The sequence below is a fragment of the Crocuta crocuta genome, unplaced genomic scaffold, assembly GCF_008692635.1.
Source record: "Crocuta crocuta isolate KB4526 unplaced genomic scaffold, BGI_CrCroc_1.0 scaffold943, whole genome shotgun sequence".
Classification (NCBI taxonomy): domain Eukaryota; kingdom Metazoa; phylum Chordata; class Mammalia; order Carnivora; family Hyaenidae; genus Crocuta; species Crocuta crocuta.
In genome coordinates, this window is record NW_027528208.1 from 188,872 (window position 1) to 199,743 (window position 10,872).

General features: G+C 50.9%; 1 protein-coding gene across 1 annotated transcript in view; it reads right to left on the minus strand.

The window, feature by feature from the left end:
- Positions 1–2,402: 2,402 nt before the first annotated feature.
- The window catches only part of SLC38A5 (solute carrier family 38 member 5), a 9,611-nt gene continuing 1,141 nt past the window's right edge, over positions 2,403–10,872 (minus strand). The window contains exons 2-16 of the mRNA XM_077752972.1: positions 10,557–10,610; positions 10,401–10,476; positions 9,867–9,982; positions 9,693–9,766; positions 8,888–8,980; positions 8,685–8,763; positions 6,908–6,990; positions 6,556–6,614; positions 6,321–6,458; positions 6,028–6,107; positions 5,284–5,384; positions 4,926–5,041; positions 3,969–4,113; positions 3,768–3,871; positions 2,403–2,853 (exon numbers count right to left, since the gene is read on the minus strand). Coding sequence (XP_077609098.1) covers positions 2,752–2,853; positions 3,768–3,871; positions 3,969–4,113; positions 4,926–5,041; positions 5,284–5,384; positions 6,028–6,107; positions 6,321–6,458; positions 6,556–6,614; positions 6,908–6,990; positions 8,685–8,763; positions 8,888–8,980; positions 9,693–9,766; positions 9,867–9,982; positions 10,401–10,476; positions 10,557–10,609 — 1,419 coding nt within the window. The 5' untranslated portion in view covers position 10,610 and the 3' untranslated portion in view covers positions 2,403–2,751. The remainder of the gene's footprint in view (positions 2,854–3,767; positions 3,872–3,968; positions 4,114–4,925; positions 5,042–5,283; positions 5,385–6,027; positions 6,108–6,320; positions 6,459–6,555; positions 6,615–6,907; positions 6,991–8,684; positions 8,764–8,887; positions 8,981–9,692; positions 9,767–9,866; positions 9,983–10,400; positions 10,477–10,556; positions 10,611–10,872) is intronic.

Below are 10,872 nucleotides of genomic sequence, written 5' to 3' on the forward strand. Positions count from 1 at the left end.
ATATCTTTTTTCAGTTTAGAAAATTCTAGAACATTATTTCTTCAAGTATTGCCTTCTCTCCCCTGTCTGTTTTCTGTGTCTGAAACTCCTATTAGATGAACATTGAAACTCCTGGGATCTACCCTCCATTTCCTTTAGTTCTTTCACACTATCTACTTCTTAATTCTTTGCGCTGTAACATGAAGTAATGCCATTGTCTGAACACATTTTTTTCATTGAGTTACTCCAGTTTCTCTTATTGATCTGCAAAATCTTGTTTACATAATAGGGATAATTACTTTTCATTCATTGCATATTGTAGGAGACCAGAATATGCCACTCCAAAATATGCCTTTTTGGCATATGGATGGCTTTGAGCTGATCATTTTGAGAAACAGCAGATAGGAGACACTCAGATCAAGATCTCACAGTTTGTGGGTTCGAGTCCCATGCCAGGCTCCATGCTTACAGTGCAGAACCTGCTTGGGATTATCTCTCTCTCCTTCTCTGCCCTTTCCCAACTCATACTTCTTTTCTCTCAAAATAAATGAATGAACTTTTAAAAAAGTAATAAATAAACTTAAAAAAAATGCCAGCTTGTTGAGCTTAAGTTTAGTGTTGAGCTTAGTGGCAGTAAAGAATGAAGACTGAAATAAGAAGTATGCCGTATCCATCAACTACAGTCAACTGTCCTATTTCTAAATATATAGAGGAGAAAGATTATTATCTATGGTGGCTTGCACATGCATTAAAAATTATCTGGGAAGATAAACAAAAAGTTTCTTAAACATCCGAAAATTTCTCTCATAAATTGTCATGTGAATTTTAACAGCAATACCATTTTCACCTAGTAGGTTGGCAAAAATCCATGTCTCATGACTCAGGCTGTTGGCAAGGCTGTGGTGAAATTGACACTCATACACATTGCCAGTGGAAGAGCAAAATGGTTATGTTGGCTCCTGTTGGACCTGCATGCTTGTTCCTACCTCAGGGCCTTTGCACTTGCTGCTGCCTCTGCCCGGAACACATTGTCTAAATAACCATGGGACTCGCTCCTTCTTGCCAATCGAGGACTGACTCAGCTCCTTGTCTGCTTGTCAGTGAGGCTTCCCTGACTACCCCCTCACAGCCCCCTGCATACCACACTCACATCACTTATTTTCCCCATAGTGTGCATCTTTTTTTTAAGTTTATTTATTTATTTTGAGAGTAACAAAGAATGCCTGAGAGGGAGAGGGGGGAGAGAGAGAGAGAGAGAGAGAGAGAGAGAGAGAGAGAGAATCCCAAGCAGGCTCTGCACTCCCAACACAGAGCCTGACCTGGGGCTTGAACCCACAAAACCATGAGATCATGACCTGAGCAGAAACCAAGAGTTGGATGCTTAACTGACTGAGCCATCCAGGCTCCCCTTTAAGATTTTATTTTTAAGTAATCTCTATACCTCACGTGAGGCTTGAACTCATAACCCTGAGATCAAGAGTCGCATGCTCCACTGACAGAGCCAGCCAGGAGTCCCTTGTAGTGCTCATCTTTATCAGAAATGACTGATCTCTTTTCCTCTCTTCTGCTAGATCAGAGATCAGCACACTGTTTTCTGAAAAGGGCAAGATAATAAATAGCTTAGGCTTTGTGGGCCATGTGGCCTCTGTTGTAACTCCTCAGCCCTGCTGCTGTAGCACTAAATAACCATAAACAATATGTAAATGAACAAGCATTGTGTTCCAATAAAAGATTTGCAGACACCAAAATTTAAATTTCATACTTGTCAGGTGTCACAAGTTATTTCCCTTTTGATTTGTTTTCTTTTTAAAAAAGTTGTTTTAATGTGTTATTTATTTTTGAGAGTCAGAGAGACAGAGCATGAGCAGGAGAGGGGCAAAGAGAAAGGGAGACACAGAACCCGAAGCAGGCTCCAGGCTCTGAGCTGTCAGCACAGAGCCAGAGGTGGGGCTCGAACCCACAAGCCGTGAGATCAGAACCTGAGCCGAAGTTGGACGCTTAACCGACTGAGCCACCCAGGCGCCCCATCCTATTGATTTGTTTTCAATCATTTAGAAATGTGCAAACTGTTCTTGGCTCATTGGCCACACAAAAAGAGGCAGCAGGCTGCTGAATTTGGCCTGTGGGTCATAGTTTACCTACTCTTGTGCTAGAACACGAACTATGGGGATTATCCTCTGCTTGATTCAAACCCGGCACCTAGTCCAGTGCCTGGCGCACAGTAGGCTCTCAACAGAAATTTCTTGAGTGAGGAAGTGAAGGGAACAATGAGTTGGGTAGCAAGTTACTGAAGGAGTGGAGAAGTGAGTGAACACTTGAGAGCCTGTTCAGTCCTACTCTCAGGGCCTCAGTTTACCCTGGTTGGAACCTAGGCAGACTCCCCCAAGAAGACTTAGAAAGAGATCAGCAGGCTGAGACCAGAGTTGCAATGCAGCATCTTTATTCTTCCCCTTTAGCTTGAGGGTGATCCTGACAAACAGCTTCTGCCAGGAGAGGCAGAAAGGACTGGGCTGGGCAGGGATTCCCCAAGGACCTGGTCTCCTACTCCTCCCGTGGGGTTGGGCTTAGGGCCATGATCCAAGTTCAGCATCCCTGGGGAGGAGGGAAGCGGACCACTCTGCAACCTCTGCGGCCCCCTACCTCCCACAGCCATGTTAATGGGAACCAGCCACCTCCACACACCAGGCAGGAGGAACCCTGGAGAGTGGCTCCATCTTCCTCCACATGCACAAGAGCACGCGCACGGGGGGCCCAGGGAGGAGCAGTGCACGGTCAGTGTCCAGACACAGGGTTCTGACCTGTGGCCCAGTTGGCAAACATAAAGCCTAGACTGATTGCCATGAAGAGGACCCCCAGGAGACCAAAACACAGAGCCTGTGGATGAGAGGGAGAGAAGATGGGGTTGGTTGGGTCTCCAGACCAGAGCTCCTCCCTAGAATGGCCCTCAAGCCCTTCATCCCCTCCCACGTGCCCCATTCATTTCAGACCCTCCTGCTCCCTCCCCTTCCTTAAAACCAGTCCCTTCCTAAGAATTCTCCTTTCATCCTTCTAGAACCCTTCAGGGAGTGCTCTCCTTTATCCTCCTTAAAAGTGCTCCTGAAAAGAGCCTAAGTGTCCATCAACAGATGAATGGATCAAGAAGATGTGGTTTATCTATACCATGGAATACTACATGGCAATGAGAAGGAATGAAATCTGGCCATGTGTAGCAACATGGATGGACCTTGAGGGTGTTATGCTGAGCGAAATAAGTCAGGCAGAGAAGGACAAATATCATATGTTTGCACGTATAGGAGGATTAGGAGGAACTTGACGGAGGAACAAGGGGGAGAAGAAGGGGGGAAATGGTGGGGGAGAGGGAGAGAGGCAAACCATGAGAGACTCTTGAATGCTGACAAAAACTGAGGACTGATGGATGTTGGTGGGGAGGGGGGTATGGGCATGGAGGAGGACACTTGTGGGGATGAGCACTGAGTGTTATGTGGAAACTAATTTGACAATAAACTATTTGTAAAAAAATAAAAAATAAAAAAAAATGAAAGTGCTCCTGACCTTCTTCAAATAGTGCTCCTTCTGCTATCTGTAGAATGCTCCCTCTGTCTTTGTAGACCCTGCTGGTGCTCTGTCTGCTCAGCCCCTTTCTAAGACAATCTCCTTCATTCTTCCAGACCACCTGCTCCCCTTCCCCAAGGCCCCTCATGAAAATGTTCCTTTTATCTCTGGCCATCCTGGAGTGCTCCCTCCTCAGAATTTTCCCTCTTCCCCCAACCCTCTCCTGGAATGCTCACCTGGATCTTAGGCCAGGAGTAGAGGGGCTCCACCTCGGATGGTACAATGCGGAGGTAGAAGATGCTAGGAAGGATGAAGATGAGGCTAGGGGCTGAAGTGGACCCTGAAGGACAAGCAAGAGGAACAGAAGCCAATGTAAGTTTGGGGTACCAGGCCCATATTGGGTGGAGTCTGGGATGATTGGGATTGGGGGTACTAACCAATAACCCCAAAGATATCCCGGATGGTTGGCACACAAATGACAAGAACATTGACCAAGACAAGCAGGATCAGGGCTATGGCCACATGTCGTGGCCAGCTGAAGTCTCTGCTTGGGAAGAGCAGCTGCTGCAGGGCCCGGCGGATCTGTGGTCAGAGTAGGGCAGGAAACCAGTCAGGGCCCAAGTGCTGCCTCCCTGCTCCATGTGGTCATCCGACTTTAACTCCACCCTCCGTCTGAGCATCCATGATACCTCCACCCAGTGTGAGATGCCTCACTCCCCCTCCATCTGACTATCTACATGCCCCCCTTGTCTGACCATCCATCTGTGCCTCTACCTTCTGAATGAGCACCCTGCCACCCTTCTGACGATCCATGCCTCTTCCCTCTGTCTGATCACCCATCGATGCTTCTACCCACTATCTGAAATCTCTGCCTCCCTGTCTGACTGACCACCCTCTTGTTCTTCCATTCTGTCTTAGATCCCTGCCTCCCTCTCTTGCAGTCCGACTACTTCAGTCTCCCTCCTCTGTCTAGTCATCCCACCTCCCCATCTGAGACCCTTGCCCCCCCAATACGTCACTACTTCTGGGTCCACTCTTTTTCTGTCCATCCCTGTTTCTTCTTTCTGAGTGTCCATCTCTTTATGCCTCTACCCTGTCTGACTATTCCTGCCTCCCCCTTCTGTCTGGCCAGACATCTGTGCCTCCTCCCTCCAACTGCTACCCCTCTCCCTCTCATTCTCTCTGCCCTGACATTTATCCCCCATCTGTCTGACCATCTATTTTTGCTTTCTCTGTCCATCTGCTAACTTTGCTTCTCTATCTGTCCATCCCTGCCTCCTCCATCCATCCATCCAGTTCTATCTCCACCCCCTAGCCAGACATCCATGCCTGTGCCTTCTACCCATCCATCCATGGGCCCTCCACTCCATGGGCCCACCCTCAACCCCACGCACAGGGAACAGCACGACTGGCACAGTGAGAGTCACGGCGAGCAGCACGGCCAGGCGCACGCAGAGGATGAGCAGGTCCTGCTGGCTGTACATGTGCAGCATCTCCGCCTCCACGCTATCTGGGACACAGGACATGGGACATGGATGCAGGATATGGTGGGAGCACTAGGACCAGTGTCCCAGAAGCGCACACACACACACACACACACACACCCCAACAAAATCTACATGTGTGATGTGCACACTCTCTTTGGAAACTGATGGGTCCAGGGCATGGAGGGAAAGCATCGGGCTCCTGCCCCAGCAGTCTGCCTAGTCCCCACTCTAGCCCCCACCCAACCCTGGCCCCAGCCCCACTCACTGTAGAAGGTGAGGTATCCAAAGGTCGCGGTAAGTCCATACATGCAGAACATGGCTCCAATGGACACGTTGGCCACAGCCTGCATTCTGTGCTTGGAGGGCCTGAGTCACAGAGGTTATAGAACTGTCATGCCCAGACCCCTGGACTTGGTACAGGCCCTTCCAAAGTAGTCCGCACCCTCCAGAGTCCCCTTGTTCCAGAGCTGACGTTCAGCTGGTACATGCTGGGATGCCCATCTCTACCTCCCCTGTGTGATTAGCCAGGCCTCCCTCTGTCCAGCATTCTCACCCTGTATGACCACCTTTGTCCATCTCCTCTGTCTGACCATCTCTGCCTCTCCCTCGCATCTGACCATCCATGCTGCGCCCCTATCTGATCATCCACACATCCCCCATCATATCATCCTTGCTCCCTCTTTTGTTCACCCATCCCCCACTCCATCTCCCCATCCCTATCTCCTATCCCCATCCACGCATGCTACACCCTCCTTCTGATCATTCCCACCTCCCTACTCTGTCCATTCACACTTGTACAGGATGTTAAAAGTAGAATATTTAAGTCCTAATTAGTAAAAAGTCACCACCCTGCATTGCTCAAGGCCACCTCAAACCCCCCCGCCCCCACTGGCACAAACTAGCCGCCATCAAACTACAGTACAAACTACTACTTGAGGGACTGTCAGACATTATGACTATCCTACCACTTGCTGGCCCATCACGTACGCCCACTTGCCCGCCCACTCACCGGCAGAGCTCTGTGTAGATGGGCAGCACCTCAGGGTGGCAGACGAAGGCAAAAGCCATAATGGGCACTGTGTAGAACATCTAGGGGAGTGGCCCAAGTACACAAGGTTAGAGCCTACAGGGTTCTATTCGCCCCCCTCATCCCCCTGGCCCCACCATTCTCCTCCATAGCAGACACGTGGAAGCCCCCCCCGACATCCGATGCCCAGTTCCACTGTAAGCAGAGTGTACCATGTGATGGGACCAGAGGGCCTAAGTGTGGTGCAAGCTCCAAATACACGCCTGCACACCCACCTGTGAATCAACTGTGAACATATGGGCCTCGCAGCTTCTGTTGAGTGCCTGGATGGGAGGGGCCGTGGGGTTCTTGCTCTCCACTTCCGTCTCATTGAGAGCTACAGCACAGCCAAGCTGGAACTTCTTATAGATGACCTGGGGGAGGGGAGGGAAGCAAGGTCATGGGGAAGGCTATGTCCCAATGTTCCAAACTCTTTCTTCACTTTTTCATGTCCTTCTCTCTCAGACTCACCGAGATGAGGAAAAACAGCATACAGGTCAAAGAGAGACCACTGGTATATCCCAGGTATCCTGCAAGGGGTAATACAGAGAGCCTCAGAAATCAAGAGACTCCCTACAGCAAATACCAATCCCCAGTTTGGCCTTCAAGGCTACCTCACCCCAATTAGGCCACATGTTGTATAAGGTTTTACTTCTACTTGGACCAGCCTCCTCTCAATAGCAAACTCCTATTCATCTGCTAAAACCCACATCAGACAAGCTCACCCCTGGTATTCCATAGCCCTTGAAAATGGGGATTGTTCTCAATCTGGCTCCCCTTCTCTGACTCCACTATCCAATGAACAACACAAGAAGCCTCTTACCCAAGTGTCTCATGAGGGCCAGTGGCAGGATGATTAACACACTGACAATGATGATGAGGAGGTTTCCCTTCAAGAACCAGCCCCTAGGGAGACAGGCAAACACGGTGACTAGCTGCCTACCAAAGGAAACTGTCAGGCAGACAGTCATAAAAGACACAGATTTCTACCTAGGTCAGAGGAGGTGAGCTGACGCCTCAGCTGTGAGAAGCCATTCAGGTGGTCACAGTGACAAATGGCACAACAGGATTGACAGAAACAGTCAGACTGATTATCAGACTGTCACTCAGACACTGTCAGAGGGACACAGCTAAGAACACACACACACACAGCTGGACAACACTGTGCTATCAGACTCGCCAGTGGACATACAACCAGATGGGCAGCCAACGCCCCCAAATCAGTAAGACTCACACAGTCCAACACAGGGTACCAGACACAGAGTGAGTCACGACCCTAGTGTGTCTGACAGGCAGAACAACAGTCTGATGAGCCGGTAGTCAGGCAGTGGTGCAAAATCAGACAAGAAGTCAGGAACACACGCGCGTGGGTTTTTTGAACAACTCAAGGTTTGTTGAACACCTAAAAGTAACCAGGCCCACTTGGCCATACAGCCAAAGACCAAACTAGAGACAAGATCAGCCAGCTGGCTACACTGTTGGAACCAAGCACAAAGAAAGAATGGAATCTGTACAGATATCGGAGGGAGGTGTAAGATAATTACACAGAATCGGCTAAAAAACTGTTCATTTGTTCAAAGGAATTTTATTAATTGCCTACTATGTTCCAGGCATTCACACACTATCTCATATACACAGTTACACAGAAATAAACCAACAAAGCACTACTGGCCATATATGTACAGTGGGAGATAATTATGATTAGACACACCTAGTCACACAGATTGTCAGCTACCTAAATGGTTTCAGAATGAAACCAAAGATCTAACAGGATACACACAGTCGCCCATCATACACAAACAACTGAACAGATTTAGCCAGAAGATGGATCCAAAATCAAACATACAGCCTATTAGATGCAGATTCAGAACATCAGTCACACGCACACGCCTGGAACCACAGTACAGACGACATATAGTCAGAGTTGAGGATCATACACACTCAGCCAGAGAGAATTGCCAGAAAAAATGGTTGCCAAATTAAACACAGAGATGGGAGTCTACGGGAACATACAGTTGGAGCAAATCACATATACGTAGTTGGCACCACAGTTCACTGCACACACACGATTGCAGTTAGTGACCGTACACATAGAGCTAGACAGATTTCCGCCAGCCTGATGGACCCTGGATCAAACAGAATCTGCTGGACAGAGAAAGTCAGAGTAAGCAAATGTCAAACACACATGGTTGGGCTCACAGCATACAGGACACAGCTGTAGTCAGTTGTCTTACAGCTAGCCAGAGAATCTGCCAGTACAGCAGTCCAGAACCAAATCCACAGGGTTTAGGTCTACTTGATATGTACAGTCGCCTGGTCAGTATCAGAGTATACTGGACACACAGAATCGGCTACCAGACAGAATCAGCCCGAACAACAGTCACAAAAATCAGTACGTGGTCTGCTGTATAGTCAGAGCAACAGTCACACATTCTGTCAGCATCATAATACATTAAGAATCACAGTCTAACCAGACTGGCCTGCCCACCAATTTCCGAGCACCTAGGAGTCAGCTGGGCACAGAGTTGAAGACAGCAGCCAGAGCGCACAGGTAGAGTCATTGGCCTGCAGGCCAGAGCTAAGGGGTGTTGCTCACTCACCCCTCGGGGTCCATGTCCAAGAAGGTGCCGATAACCAGAGGGAGTTCGGATTTGATGATGAACAGGTAACTGGACATGGCTGGTGCAGGTGGGGGGAGGTATAAGCAGAAGGATTCCCCTCATCCTCCCAGCCCAGCCTGAGGAAGCCCGCCCCACCTCACCCTCTTCCCCCAAGCTGATCCCCTACCTCCCAGAGTCCTCACCCCCAACATTGTGCAGACAGATCACCGCAGCCACCACTATTTTCCCTGCAGGTCCCAGTGCCCTCTGTCCCAGTTGCTCATAGGCTCGGATGCCTGGGTTAGGGAGAGAGGAAGAAATGGGCTGTGGGTCCAGGAGGCTAGGCCAGGGGTGAGGAACGGGGGTGGGGCGGGGCGGCGACTGAGGGTCAGGGAGCTGAGGAGCTGGGGCCTGGGGGAAAGGGGGCNAGCGAGAGACAAAGAGAGGGGGAGGGGGGCAGAGATTGAGAGAGAAAGAGAAAGAGAGAGAGAGAGAGAGAGAGACCGACCCCACAGCAGACGAGATGGCCATTTGGAGCTGGGATAGCCTGTCCTTCCAGAACCCACACTCTGTCTCTCTTACTGTCTCTTTCCTTGCCACCTCCCCCCGCCCCCCCTTCCCTCCACCCTCACCACTTGGGCCANCTTGTGGTTGTGAGGCCGGCTTCCATAATTAGGGGGAGCTAGAGACTAAGGCGTGGGGGTGAGAGGTGGAATAATCTGGGTGTGGGGAGGGTCTAAGAAATGAGGTTTGATGCCAGACTGAGGGGTAAGGGGTGAGGATTGGGAAGAAGGGATCTGGGAGCCCAGAGAAGTTCTGAGGGCCAAGGTGCGGTTTGAAGTCTGGAGTCCAGAGAGTGAAGTACGGGGTCTGGGATCCTGGGCCCACGATCTGGGGTCAGTGTGGTACGTTCAGAATCTAGGGGTTGGGTTGAGGTCTAGGGTCTCAGGTCAGAAGGGTAGGTCTGGAGTCTGGGGTCCAAGATCTGCATCGAGCTCTGGGCCTTACCTACAACACCGGCACAGGTCAGCAGGAGATGGATGGAATATGAAGACAGAAGTGCAATGCATAGCAGCAGGGCCCTGTGGCAGATGGGGCAGCTCAGACTTGGCCCCCAGGCCTCCTACGTGTCCCACACAACACCCCTGCCCCCTCCCCCCGGCCCAGGCCCCCAGGACTCACAGGAAGAAGAGGACCCCCGTGTGAGCCATGGCATAGGCCAGTCCCAGGATGCCGCTGCCCATGATGGCGTTGCTGAGATTGAACACGGACATTCCAAACGATGTCTTCCCCTCGAACTGCGGGTAAGGGCCGGCCGGGCACACATGGGGAGGGAGACCAGGTAAGGGGCCCAGTGCTGGGGCCCAGGAAAGACTAGGGGAGAAGTGGCCAGGGTGGGGAGAAGCCCAGAAAGGGCCAGAAGACGGAAGTGAGGAAGGAAAAAGAGTTGAAGCCAGGGAGAAGCTGGGGAAGCAAGAGCGAGGAAGGGAAAATCAGGAGCAATTTTGGAGGGGAGCAGCTGGCAGTAGAGAGGAACAGGGGAGGAGGGTGGAGCAGCCACCAGAGGCAAAACAGCCAGGGAGGGGAGCAGCTGGGGACCGGGAGCGCCTGGGGACAAGAAATAGCTAGGCAGGGAACCCCTGGGAAGGGGGAACAGTAGGGGAAGGGATGAGCGGGGCAAGGTGCAGCTGGGAAAGATCCCGTGAGGTCACTCACATCCATGAACTCGATTGGCTTCCTCACAGGGGCAGGAGGATGGCTGGGCAGGAAGCCCTCTCCTTCCTGCCTGTAGCTGGAGAGGGAAGGGAAATTGGGGCTGGTGAGAGAGTAATCCTGACCCCTGACCTTTGTCCCCCTGGGCCCCTGACTCACCCCAGAGCATCCGTAGGGAGGGCTCCGTTCATCTTTGCGTCCTGAAGTTCCATCCTGTGGGCAGAGAAATGGGGGTGGGGGATCAGAGATGGGGGGTGCTGCAAAGTAGGGAGGGCTAGATGAACAGGGTAGGGGTCATATAGAGATAGATGAAGAAACAGAAACGGAGGTGAGGCAAGGGGGAAAGGAACAGAGGGATGAGAGAGACTGGGAGATAAATGGAGAGGAGAGACTCAAACACAACAGTGAGAGGGCGACAGAAAGAGATGGGAGGCAGAGAAGGGAATCGGAGGGGGAGGGATGCCAACAGGTACTC